This window comes from Heloderma suspectum, chromosome 11 (assembly GCF_057233095.1).
Source record: "Heloderma suspectum isolate Gila_16-S chromosome 11, 16-S_ref, whole genome shotgun sequence".
NCBI lineage: Eukaryota > Metazoa > Chordata > Lepidosauria > Squamata > Helodermatidae > Heloderma > Heloderma suspectum.
This window is the reverse complement of record NC_139468.1, coordinates 16,198,209-16,212,234: the sequence shown is the minus strand read 5'-3', so window position 1 is coordinate 16,212,234 and position 14,026 is coordinate 16,198,209. Positions and strand designations below refer to the sequence as shown.

General features: G+C 47.1%; 1 protein-coding gene across 6 annotated transcripts in view; it reads right to left on the bottom strand.

Moving 5' to 3' along the window:
* CELF6 (CUGBP Elav-like family member 6) overlaps window positions 1–14,026 on the bottom strand; it is a 204,246-nt gene that overhangs the window by 21,257 nt on the left and 168,963 nt on the right. For all 6 annotated transcript variants that reach the window (XM_084816422.1, XM_084816424.1, XM_084816420.1 and 3 more), the window contains 3 exons: window positions 13,091–13,170; window positions 1,311–1,454; window positions 411–555 (listed from right to left, as the gene is read on the bottom strand). In XM_084816422.1, coding sequence (XP_084672548.1) covers window positions 411–555; window positions 1,311–1,454; window positions 13,091–13,170 — 369 coding nt within the window. The remainder of the gene's footprint in view (window positions 1–410; window positions 556–1,310; window positions 1,455–13,090; window positions 13,171–14,026) is intronic.

Below are 14,026 nucleotides of genomic sequence, written 5' to 3'. Positions count from 1 at the left end.
GTTTTATTATGCATTTGTGATTGCTAACTCATGGTAGTTTACGGGTCCTTTACACAACATTGTTATCCTCCAAGGCCTTTCCTGTGCTTTCCAACCATTATCTCATTTTTTGCCTAATGAGGAAAGTCTGGTATTATTTAGCAATGGCAGAATGAAAGTCTCCAATAATTGCACAATTCTGCTACACCACAGCACCATCTAGTGGTTGTATAATGGAACATATAGAAAGGTAGAGGAAGACAAACACTGGAAAAAAATACAAGTAAAGGAGCTGATCTTAACCTCGCTAAGATGCTAGAGGCAGAAGCCTCACTAAAGGTGCAGGATAAAAACCTCATGTAGAAATGCCCTGGATGTACTTGTCCCATCCTAGCCTCTCGGGCAACCAAAGATCATGGAGTGACAAATACCTGATGAGGGTGTCATGGGAGCAGCGACCAGCCCGCTGACGTTAAAGGCGGCCATCTGTTGCATCTGTGCGGCTGCGATGGCCGCCATGGGATTGAGGCAAGTGCCTTGTGCTGCAGCCATCAGGGCTGCCTGCTGCTGCATTATCTTAAGGAAAGAAAAACAGACATGGGGAAACAGAAAGGAAAAGAAACCGAGTGAGCAGGAGGCGGGAGGGGGGTGGAATAGTGAAGAAAAGGAAGTGGGGGACATAAAAGAGGAAGAAGGGGAGCAGGAAGAAGAAGCCAGTTAGTTTTGCCTTTGCTATCCAAGAGCCTTTCCCAGCTGTTCTCCCTGGGGGCACCCTCTGAGTGGTGGTACAACTCGCTAATTTTAAACCCTGGACTTAAATGTCTTACGCCCCCGCCCCCCAGCCGCCCTTTTGATGGCCGTTGAGAAGCACACAACTGCATTTACTTTCTCCCTCCCTCCCCTGCTATTTCATGTTTTCAAACTGCTTCTGCACTCCTGCTCTGTCAGAACTACAACAGCAACAACGTTTGCCAACCCTGGTAGTTCCCCTCCCACTCCCACCTACACCCACGCTTCTGAACATAAGCACTGCTGTACTTTAAACTCACTCACTCATGACAGGAATAAAATGGGGTTGGTTTCTCCACTTGCTGCCCAGTTGGTGGTTATGGGGAGGGGCTGCGGGACCCCGGACTAACTGCGCACTGCCTCTGAGGACATCTCCGGAGTGAACCCTATTGAAACGCACGCAAGAGCCCATTGCTACTCTTGTTTAAGTCCCACCTCCATGCTAGCCATCTCTGGCTTATCCAGTTTTGGATGCTACCACCTTACAGCGTGTGCGTGTGCGTGTGTAGCAGCTTGCCATCTGGACTGGCAGCATCTCCTACCGCTTGCGTATATGCCCCGTAGGCGCCAAACTGGATCGTCATTGGGTTGAAGATCCCCAGCTGTCCTGCCATCTGATGCATCCGCCGCAGGGTCCTCTCCTTGTCTGTGTCGGCAAACTTCACCACCAGGCTAGAGGACGCTCCCTAGCAGGGGAAGAGAGAGACAGAGGCAGAAACAGAGAGAGTGGGGCAGCGTGAGCCCATTGGTCCTGCATGCGGTGGCAGCACCTGGTGCATGCTGCAGACTCCCCCCACCCCCCGCAGAACAATCAGTACCAACAATGGCAACCTCGGCAACTGGGGCACAACTAGGAATGTGGGAGAGATGCCTGCGGTTTGCATTTTAATGCAGACTGACCTAATTTTGCAACTGAGTTATCCTTTGAAATTCGCACTGCTCTGAATTGTGCAATGGAGTTCTCCAATCAAAACAATGTGTGCAAAAATGAGCATATCAGAGGAAAGTGCACCCCAAAATGCATATAATAGTGAAAATAATTTTCAAAAGTGCATTCTATTAGGAAACCTGCTTACAAAACTGTGTGTGTAAGGCAAAATTGCATACAAAAATGCATCTACTAGGAGAAACAAGCACAAAAATGCATACAAATTTTATGCAAACTTTTTTAAAAAGCATTCTCAAAGTTTGGGATGAACTGAACATAAAATTGGAAAAATGAGAAACTGAAACTGACAGATTGCTAGGCACAACAGTTAAGATCAATTAGTTTGGCAGACACGAGAAATAGAGCCTTCTTGGTGGTGGCCTGTGGTTATGGGACTCTCATTGGAACTAGGCATGGCCCCTACCATCCAGGCCTTGACACGTGCCTTGAAAACCCTTTTGTTCCAGGCTGCCTTTCTATAACAGTGTTTTATGCCACTGATTCCTAAGACTCTATGCTTCCTTACAATCCTGTATCCTTATGGTTTGACAGTTCAAATTAATCTTAATGTGTTTCATCTCATCGTTGTGCATCACCTTGTGGGGGCTATGCCATGAAAGGTGGCCTATATATATATGCTCTGAGCAAATGAACAAAAATTTCTGCTAGAGAGACAGGCAGGCTTCAGGCTAATCCGCCCAACCAAACTGGTGTGCGGAGAGAGCGGCTTAATTTGATATTGTAGCATATGGTGAAAAGGTTTCATCATATCTGCTAACGTTTGCAAATCATAAGGTGTTGTTTTCCCCACCCCATTTTTATCACACCCCAAGGAGCTCACGGCAGCACACACAGTCCTTTCCTTTTATCTTTACAACAACCCTTTGAGGTCGGTTAGGCTGAGAGCGACTGGCCAGGATTCACTCAGTGAGCTTCACGTAGCTGAGCAGAGATGTGGACAAGGGTCTTCCCAGGTATAGTTCAACACACTTGCCACTACACCAGGGGTCAGGAACCATTTTTCTGTCAAGAGCCATGTTCCCTGGTGAGTAATCCTCACTGGATTAGAGATCCCCAACTGTCCCGGGTCCTCTCCTGGCAGTGGGTGGGGTCAGGCCAGTGGTGGATAGGCAACAAGTGGAGGCAAAAGTGGAGGCAAAAGTGGAGGCAATAAATGGAGGCAAAAGTGGAGGCAAAAAAAGTGGGGAAAGTGGAGGCAAAAGTGGGTGGAGACTGGAAAAGGTGGCAAAGGTGGAAAAAGTGGAAAAAGTGGAGGCTAAAGTACAAAAGTGCGGGAAACAGTGCGGGAAAGTGGGAAAAAAGTGTGGGGTGGAAGCAGGGAAAAAGTGGGAAAAAGTGGGAAAAGTGGGGGGAAAGTGGGGAAAAAGTGGGGGAAATGGAGGCAAAAGTGGATGGAGATTGCAAAGTGGGCCAAGGTCTGCATGAATCTAGGCTGAGGTCTGCATGTGGCCCTTGGGCTGCGGGTTCCCAATCCCTGCACCACACCTTTCTGGCTCCCAGCAGATTTCGACCCTGCCTGAACTCACTGACCAGGCCCTCTGGCCTCTCTGACTCCACCACAACCTCTCCCACAGTCAGCAGTACATCAAATACAAATTAGGGTTTACATCCATTCAGAAGCACATTTGAAGCACATTAAAGGTGGACTAAAGGCTGATAAAGCTCTCTTTATTTCTTGTGAGCGCAGCCAAATTAGACAGACTAAATGAAACCTCTGCATGACATGTTTCAGCCAGCAACATTGCCATTCAACAGAAGCCCTTTCCGCTTTTAAGAACATAAGAGCCCTGCGGGATCAGACCCAGCCAGCCAGCTGTCAACCAGGAACCCACAAGCAGGGCATGAGCACCCTCCTGCCCATGTTCCTCAGCAACTGGTGCACACAGGCTCACTGCCTCTGGTACTGGAAGTAGTACATAGCCATCAGGACTAGTAGTCACTGATAGCCTTCTCCACCATGAATTTGTCCAACCCCCTTTTAAAGCCATCCAAATTGGTGGCCATCACTACATCTTGCGGACGTGAATTCCATAGTTTAGCTATGCTCTGTGTGACCAAGTCCTTCCTTTTATCTGTCCGGAATCTACTTTTGTATTCAGTCAACTTAGGTCAGGGGAGGTTCTCCATGCAGCCCATGCAGTCTTCTTTGGATCGGGTGGGGGATGCAGGTCTGGGTGCCCCTGTGTGGTAGTGCAGCTAGGACTAGACCTTGGTGCCAAAGTCTAGGTCTCCACCACCCCCCGTCCCCTAGTGAACATAAGGCATAACATAAGAACATGAGAAGAGCCATGCTGGATCAGACCAAGGGTCCATCTAGTCCAGTGTTCTTGTCACACAGTGGCCAACCAGCTGCCCACAGGAAACCCACAAGCAGGACATGAGTGCAGCAGCACCCTCCTGCCCATGTTCCCCAGCAACTGGTGTACATAGGCCTACTGCCTCTGGTGCTGGATGTAGCACACAGCCAACAGGACTGGATAGCCTTCTCCTCCAGGAATTTGTCTAACCTCTTTTTAAAGCCATCCAAATTGGTGGCCATCAGGACATCCTGTGGTAGCGAATTCCATAGTTCAACTCTGCTCTGTGTGAAGAAGCTCTTCCTTTTATCTGTCCTGAATCTCCCACAAATCAGCTTCACGGGATGACCCCATTGGGTTTTAGTATTATGTAAGAAGGAGAAAAATGTCTCCCTTTCCACTTTCTCCACGCCATGCATAATTTTGTACACTTCTATCATGTCCCCCCTTACTTGCCTTTTTTCTAAGCTAAACAATCCCAGCTGTTGTAGCCTTCTCTCATAAGGGAGATGCTCCAGCCTTGTGATCATTTTAGTTGCTCTTTTCTGCACTGTTTCCAACTCTACAATAACTTTTTTTAGGTGTGGTGACCAGAACTGGTCACAGTATTTCAAATGTGGTCGCACACTTGTATAAGATGATGGGGCCAGTGGCAAACAGGCCTATCCCAGTGTCCGGACCTGGGCACCAGAGCTGAAGCTGTCCACCACTGCATCCTTTCTATCATCTTATTCTTAAAAAAAAGCACCCCACATTATAATCAGGAAGCAGCCATGCAAGCATGTACACCATTACAGATGTTCATTTTATTATTTTCACTTTTAAAACGTGTTATCTTTTTCTGTAACAAAACTGTGCTTATTTCCAAGTAGATGTGTTTAGCATCAGGGCAGCAGAAGCAAACTCCATTTGATTCCTGTAGTCATGATAGCCAGGATTTAAGTGAATTTAAGCAATTGTTAAGCAGAGAACTACGAAGTTTAGACGAATGCTGAAAGGTGTGTGTATGTAAGAATGTTAAGTCCAGGATTGAAAATTACCTAGCTGCACCACTGTTCATGTTTATATGATGCTTACAGTAACCGTATTGGGGGATTGTCATAGGAATGTCTCATATGAGAGCACAAGAAGAGGCTGCTGCATCAAGCCAAGAGTCAACCTAGTAGTCTGGGATCCAGTTTTCCACAGTAGCCAGCCAGATGCTTCTGGGAACAGTGATGGCAAACGAGTGATGTTTGAGATCACCATGTTGTTCTGAACTTTGTCTTGCCACTCGTCTCATGCCTGACTCCCGTTCACGCTTGTGTCCGCTACTCACTCTGCACGAATGCGAAACGTGCGCGACTCGAGTGGTGATCAAACGGGAGATTTCCAAAAGTTTCCCCAAATTTGTGCAAGGCGAAAACTTTCTCCACATCAAGCATAATTTTATAATTTCATAAACCCGACTTCCCCTTTATCTGACTTCCCAGAACATAAGAAGAGCCTGCAGGAACTAACTAATACAATTAAGGCTCAGTCCTATACATGCTTAGACAGAAGGAAGTCCTACAACATGCTGGGTAGGGAATGCTCAGAATTATAGCACTTTTTTTCTAGGCATGCATAGGATTGTGCCCTTATTTATAAAAATAATACTCATTTCTGCCTGGAAGGGATGGAATTGACTTTGTCTCAGTGATGAGGACAAAATCTGCTAGAATATGTTTTGGGATAGCAGGGATGGCACTTGGCATTCGAACCTCTGAAAGCATATTTCTTTAACCCCAGTCATCTTAGATTGACTTAAGGAGAATCAAGAAAGCATGGCTTTGCCTTTGCTCCTCTATTCATTCCATCCCTTTGATTTCAACAGAGTGAGATAACTGTAATTAGCACAGACAATCGTTGCATTACCCCACCCCTCGCTCAGCCTTTCTCAAACTGGTGCCCTGCAGATGTGCTTGACTACAACTCCCATAATCCTCAGCCAGGTGATTGGGAATTGTAGTTCAGCACATCTGGGGGCCACCAGGCTGCTTGAGCTGGTGCAGTTCTAGCCAGCCGCACCACATCAGAGTTCAGCCTGGGCCCCAGCTTCCCTGCCAGGAGCAATCTCTGATCAATGCAGTCCTCTTTTATCATCAAGGCTGTTCCCCGGGGCTCTTTCCCCCTTTCTCTCCCTCTCATTTAGAACGGTGACCTTCATTGTTAATTAAATGGCAGCCTTCTCAAGCCCCGTGATTGAATTACCTCCTAACACCTGCCTGGAGAGGACAGCTGCTGATCGGAATAAACGACAGACCTGGTGTTATTTTTTGCAACAAGTGATTCGATCCCCGAGATTCTGATCCAATCAAAGAGAGGATAAATTAGCTGGTGATTGGATTAAGGGGAAAAACCACACACTGCCTTGTGGGGGTGAGAAGCCTGCGCTGCGGGGCGGCCCATTTCTATATGGCTGTTAGCACCTCCTGAGATTGCTTTTGTAGGCAGAAAGAAAGAAAGAAAGAAAGAAAGAAAGGGCTTTCATTCTGGAAGATGCCAGTAAGAATCATCACGGGTAGGCAACATTTGGCCTGCAGGCCGCATGTGGCCCCTGGCATCACCGAATTTGCCACTGAAATAAGCCGCCAAACATGATGCAATTCTTGGTTCATGACCCCCCCTGACATTTGAAGATCCATCCATGAGGTCCTGGTGAAAACACCATGTGAAGGCCAGGCTGCTTGCCTTAGGGTGCAGGGCCTTTTCTGTTGTAGACCCCAACTCTGGAATTCCCTTGCCAAGGAGGCCCATAAGGCTTTCCTCATTATCATCCTTTGACAGCAGCCTTCTCCAACTTGATGTGCTCCAGATGTGTTGAGCTTCAACTCCCACCATCCCCAGCCAGCAAAGCCACTGGGCATGCTGGCTGGGGATGACTGGAGTTGTAGTCCAACACATTTGAAGCATATCAAGTCAGAGAAAGCTGCTCGAGAAGCAGGTTAAGGCAGGGCCATTTGATTCCTGTAGTCATGATGGTGTCAGGATTTAAGACATAGAGAGGCAACCATTTCAGGCGGTAGATGTTGGGGGCCAGTGGCGACAGCCCCTCAGCTGCTCTCCGTGAGCCCTTCAGTCATTCCCCTCTTTGGGAGGACAGAGTTGTGGATGTCACATTCAGCCAGCCTTCCACCCCCTAAACTAGCCTGCTGCCCTCTGGCGTAGCAGAGGGTGCTATCCCCTCGCCAGTGTGGAAGTATGATTCCACTGCCATTCTGGCCAGCTTCTGTACATGAAATTGTCATTTGCTTCAAGCTCTAAAATGTCTTTGGCCACCCCTGGTTGAAGGCCTTGATCTTCTATAGCACCTTCAGAAGATTTAAAATGTTTTTCCTTCCTGTTTATTCACTTCTTAAAATTTTCATATTGGCTGTTTTTAAAACTGTTTTATGATACTTAGATTTGGTTGTCTTCAGTATTTGGCTACACACAGCCTTGGAGGTACATATGGAAAGGTGGTATAGAAAAATGTAGCCAAGTGTGGTTGTTACAGGATAACTGTGGGATACCAACTTAGAAGCATAACATTTTAGAGCTGGGAGGTGCCTTGCAGGTCATTTAGTCCACCCCCTGCTCAGTGCAGGAATCTTGCAACTGCAACATCCCTGACAGATGGCTGTTCAGCCTCTGCTTATATACCTCCAGTGAAGGACAGCCCCCACCCCCCCGCCGGCAGCCAGTTCCACCGTTGAACAGAGCTTACTGTTAAGAAGTTTCTTCTAATCTCTAGTCAAAATCCACTTCCCTGCAATTTCTCCCTAATCGTTCTAGTCCTGCCTTCTGCAGCAACAGTGAACAAGCCTGTTCCATCTCCTACATGGCAGCCTTTCCGATGTTTGAACACAGCTATCATGTGCCATGCAGGGCCACCCAAGACGGACAGGTCATGGCAGAGAGTTCTGACAAAATGCGGTCCACTGGAGAAGGAAATGGCAACCCACTCCAGTATTCTTGCCAAGAAAACCCCATGGAACGTAACACAAGGCTAAAAGAGATGACACCGGAAGATGAGTCCCTCAGGTCGGAAGGTGTCAAATATACTACTGGGGAAGAGCAGAGGGTATTTCCAAGTAGCGCCAGAAAGAGTGAAGCGGCTGGGCCAAAGCCGAAAGGACACTCAGCTGTGGATGTGTCTGGTGGTGAAAAGAAAATCCGATGCTGTAAAGAACAATTTTGTTTAGGAACCTGGAATGTCAGATCAATGAATCAAGGTAAGTTGGAGGTGGTCAAACATGAGATGGCAAGATTGAACATCAACATCTTGGGAATCAGCAAACTAAAATGGATAGGCATGGGCGAATTTAATTCAGGTGACCATCATATCTACTATTGTGGGCAAGAATCCCTTAGAAGAAATGGAGTAGCACTCATAGTCAACAAAAGGGTGGGAAAAGCAGTACTGGGGTACAATCTTAAAAATGATAGAATGATCTCAGTACGAATCCAAGGCAAACCATTCAACATCACAGTAATTCAAGTCTATGCCCCAACCACTGATGCCGAAGAAGCTGAGGTTGATCGGTTCTATGAAGACCTCTAACACCTTCTAGAACTAACACCCAAAAAAGATGTCCTCTTCATCATAGGGGATTGGAATGCTAAAGTAGGAAGCCAAGAAATCACCGGGATAACAGGCAAGCATGGCCTTGGTGTACAAAATGAAGCAGGACAAAGGCTAATAGAGTTTTGCCAAGAGAACACGCTGATCATAGCAAACACTCTTTTCCAACAGCACAAGAGATGACTCTACACATGGACATCACCAGATGGTCAATATCGAAATCAGATTGATTATGTCCTTTGCAGCCAAAGATGGAGAAGCTCTATACAGTCAGTCAAAACAAGACCTGGAGCTGACTGTGGCTCAGATCATGAGCTTCTTGTTGCAAAATTTCGGCTTAAATTGAAGAATATAGGGAAAACCACTAAACCATTCAGATATGACCTAAATCATATCCCTTATGAATACACAGTGGAGGTGAGGAATAGATTTCAGGGATTAGACCTGATAGACAGAGTGCCTGAGGAACTATGGACGGAGGTCCGTAACATTGTTCAGGAGGCAGCAACTCAATCCATCCCAAAGAAAAAGAAATGCAAGAAAGCAAAGTGGCTGTCTGATGAGGCTTTACAAGTAGCTGAGGAAAGAAGGGAAGCAAAAAGCAAGGGAGAAAGGGGAAGATATATCCAACTGAATGCAGAGTTCCAGAGAATAGCAAGGAGAGACAAGAAGGCCTTCTTAAATGAACAATGCAAAGAAATCGAGGAAAACAACAGAATGGGAAAGACGAGAGATCTCTTCAAGAAAATCGGAGATCTCAAGGGAACGTTTTGTGCAAAGACGGGCATGATAAAGGACAAAGAAGGCAGGGACCTAACAGAAGCAGATGAGATTAAGAAGAGGTGGCAAGAATACACAGAAGAACTATACAGGAAAGATCTTAATGTCCCTGATAGCCATGATAGTGTGGTCACTGAACTTGAGCCGGACATCCTCGAGAGTGAAGTCAAGTGGGCCTTAGGAAGCATTAGTAACAATAAAGCTAGCAGAGATGACAGTATTCCAGCTGAGCTATTTAAAATCCTAAAAGATGATGCTGTTAAAGTGCTGCATTCAATATGCCAACAAATTTGGAACACTCAACAATGGCCGCAAGACTGGAAAAGGTCAGTTTACATTCCAATTCCAAAGAAGGGCAACGCCAAAGAGTGTTCAAACTACCGCACAATTGCGCTCATTTCACATGCCAGCAAGGTGATGCTCAAAATCCTACAAGCTAGGCTTCAGCAGTATGCGAACTGAGAACTACCGGAAGTACAAGCTGGGTTTTGAAGAGGCAGAGGAACTAGAGATCAAATCGCCAACGTTCGCTGGATCATGGAGAAAGCAAGAGAATTCCAGAAAAACGTCTATTTCTGCTTCATTGACTACGCTAAAGCCTTTGATTGTGTGGATCACAACAAACTGTGGCAAATTCTTAAAGTGATGGGAGTACCAGACCACCTTACCTGTCTCCTGAGAAACCTGTACGAGGGTCAAGAGGCAACAGTAAGAACCAGACATGGAACAACCGACTGGTTCAAAATTGGGAAAGGAGTATGACAAGGCTGCATCTTGTCACCCTGCTTATTTAACTTATATGCAGAGTACATCATGAGAAATGCAGGGTTGGATGAATCAGAGGTCGGAATTAAGATTGCTGGGAGAATTATCAACAACCTCCGATATGCAGACGATACCACCCTAATGGCAGAAAGCGAAGAGGATCTCAAGAGCCTCTTGTTGAGGGTGAAAGAGGAGAGTGCAAAAGCTGGTTTGAAACTCAACATTAAAAAAATGAAGATCATGGCATCTGGCCCCATCACTTCCTGGCATATAGAAGGGGAAGAAATGGAAGCAGTGACAGATTTTACTTTCTTGGGCTCCAAGATCACCGCAGATGGTGATTGTAGCCATGAAATTAAAAGACGCTTGCTCCTTGGGAGGAAAGCTATGGCCAACCTAGACAGCATAGTAAGAAGCAGAGACATCACCTTGCCGACAAAGGTCCGTCTAATCAAAGCTATGGTTTTCCCAGTAGTAATGTATGGCTGTGAGAGCTGGACTATAAGGAAGGCTGAGCACCGAAGAATTGATGCTTTCGAACTGTGGGGCTGGAGAAGACTCTTACGAGTCCCCTGGACTGCAAGGAGGTCAAATCAGTCCATCCTCAAGGAAATCAACCCTGAGTGCTCATTGGAAGGACAGATACTGAAGCTGAAGCTCCAATATTTTGGCCACCTAATGCGAAGAGAAAACTCTCTGGAAAAGACCCTGATGCTGGGAAAGACTGAAGGCAAAAGGAGAAGGGGACGGCAGAGGATGAGATGGCTAGATAGCATCACCGATGCAATGAATATGAACTTGAGCACACTCCAGGAGAGAGCGCAGGACAGGAAGGCCTGGCGTGCTATGGTCCATGGGGTCACGAAGAGTCGGACACTACTGAACGACTGAACAACAACAACAATCATGTCTCCCCTTAATCTTTTCTTCTGCAGGGTAAACAAACTGAAACTGAAACTTTAAACAGAAACTTTAAACCTACACTTTAAGCTTTTGTATCTTAGTTGTGTAAACAAACCCCAAATAGGGGTATCAACATTTTTCCCAGTATGAAGATTTAGTAACAAGAAAAGCTTCACCAGTTTGATTTTTCCCTACAATGAAACTATTCAAGGCATAGGATCCTTGGTGGGAACAGTAAGCATGGTGTAGTGGTTGAAGCACTGGACTAGAGGTGGAGAGACTTGGGTTCAAATCTCTACTCAGCCATTTTGCTTACTGGTTGCCTTGGACCAGGCACAAACTGTCAGCCTAACCGACCTCACAGGGCTTTCGGGAGGATAAAGTGGGGATGGGAGGGAAGTATGGACCATGAGCTCCTTGAAGGAAGGACAGGATGAAACCGTCATAATAAATAACTAATAGATTAATGTGTTTGGCTCTTTGTAGAAGTGGGCAAGTCTAGATGAAGGAATGGGCTGGGTAGGAATACAGCTGCTTAATTGCTGTGTCTTCAGCTGTTATCGAAAACACAGGAGCAGGGCCAGTAATAAGGACTGGCAGTTACTTGAGAGCAGACTGGCTGCAGCTATCGTAGATTTTGATAGAATTGCCTGTATTTTTTCTGATTAATATGCACAAACACACAAAATGACATACACTTACACACGCTCCTTTTATAGGTTCTAGAACTTGTACTTTTACTTTCATTAGATACTGAGCTCCTACTTGGGTCGCTTACTGTAGATGTTCCATAAGCATGTCTGTTATAGACTATGACTTATAGTTACTGAATTCCTTTATTCCTTTAGGGCATAATCCTATGGTTGCTAGACAGCGGCTGGACAGCCATAGGATTGTTCAGTTTTCAGGGGCGTGGAGGGGCAGGGATCTCGGAAGGGCCAGTACGATGCTTCCTATGCGTTGCCTGGCCGCCCTGCCCCCCGCCACTCCAAAGCAGTGCAGCTACACAGCTGAAATTGGCAGTCCAGCCGCAAATGCAGGATGGCCTGAGTGCAGAGGTGAAGATCCCCACCGCGCTTCACACGCCCTGCATTGGACAGGTGGTCACCTCCGAGTTCAGAGGTGGCCGCCTAGCCCCATAAGATTGCGCCCTTAGTGAGTTTGATTTATTATGTACATTCCTCTTCATCTTTTTGTTGCCTTTACTTTGTTCACCTTACTTCAAAATTAAATAAAATGTCATGAGAAAAAATAAACATTGCCCTGGGGTTGGCCAGTGCTGGGCCCAGGATTCTGAGGGCCCCTGGGCAAGACACCCTCCCCAAGCCCTTCCCTCAGCATGTCTGCCTTCTCACCACCATCGCCACCAGCCGCTGATGCGCCCCCCCTTTCTCATCATTGCTCCTCATTTGTCACTTGGCTTACAGAGAGCCAGTGAGCCAGCAGGCAGCGGCATCTGCTCCTCCTCCTTCCCACCACCTCCGTTGTCTGGGCCAGAGCAAGAGGCAGGTGGAAAAGTAAGTTCTGGTGATGAACAGGAGGAGCAGGTCCAGGGGGCTCTTGTCTGCAGGACCTCCTGGAGTGTGGGCCCTCAGCAGATGCCCAAGCGTACCGACCCCTGACGCCGGTCTTGAGGTTGGCCAACCACCTTGGTTTTTCGTCTTCATAGGCAGCACATAGGAAACTGCATTATGCTGTATCGAATTGTTGCTCCATCTATCTCAGCATTGCGGGCTACCATGTCTAGCAGTTGCACCCCACAGGCAGAGGTCTTCCCAGGCTTGCTCTCTGTGGTGGTTTTTACATGGAGAGACGTGGTGCTCTTTAGGTGTGTTGGCCAACTCCCATGATCTGCACAGCCAGTGTGGCGGTTGGGGTAGGCCGCCTTATGGAAAGACAGACGCAGGGAGCTTCTCCCCACAAAAGAACTGGTTTAATCATGAGAGCAAAGGCACACATCCCTTCTCCATGGGCCTCCATCCAAACAGGTGTAGCTCCTATAGCCACCCTTCACGATGATTTGGGCTTTCGCCCAGCACTTACCGGCATGGTCTGGCTGCCGTGGAGACTGCTGATGGCTGCTTGGGCCTCTGCGTGGCTCCCGTATTTGACAAAGGCACATCCTGCGGGGAGAGAAGGTACCAATGTTCAGATCCGAGGCATACAGGGAAAACAACCAAGAGTGCAGTGGAAGCCGGTGGCTCTGATTTCGGTGGAGCTGTAAATCCATTCTGGGTTTCAATCAGAACCAGCCAGAACTCTAAAGGATCCATGCAAGGTTCTGAACCCTATCCCCCAAATGGATTCAGCACCTTCGATAGCTCCTTTAGAGTTCTGGCTAGTTCTGACTGAAACCCAGAATGGATCTATGGCCCCACCAAAATTGGAGCCACCAGACTCCACTGCAAGAGCAGCTGATTGAGCTCCATCTTCGCATAAAGGCCATGCAAGGGCAGCTGGGCAGTGGAGCCATAAAGGCTCTTCCTGCCCATGTCGTTAGGCGATTCATGTCCTTTATCAGAGATCAATTCAATTAAAACCAGCAGACCTCGGATAGAATAACAACTCTTCTTCCCATAGCAAAATACAAGTGCGCTTGTCAGTTGTGAATGCAGTAGGCACATTTAATAGCTGGATTTCCCCACAATAAATGTGGGAGCAGATCCCCAGTCTTTCCCCGATCACTTCTTCCGTATGTATTGCGAGGACACGACAGCCGACTTTTACCGCTGACAACACTGAGCATGCATTTTGTCATTTTCAGTGCAGCCCGACACATGTTTAATCAGACGTTTAGTCTCATAGGTGCAATGGGTCTTACTCCCAGGTAAATGCGCATAGGGTTGCAGCCTGAATCTTGGCTGTGGGTGTTTTGGCTGTGGCCAAAGTCAAAATGTGAAGTGTGGATCAGTTCTAAGCCCCCCCCCCTTTTTTTTTTTTTACTGTGGGAGCTAAGTGTTATTTGCAGTGGGAAGATAT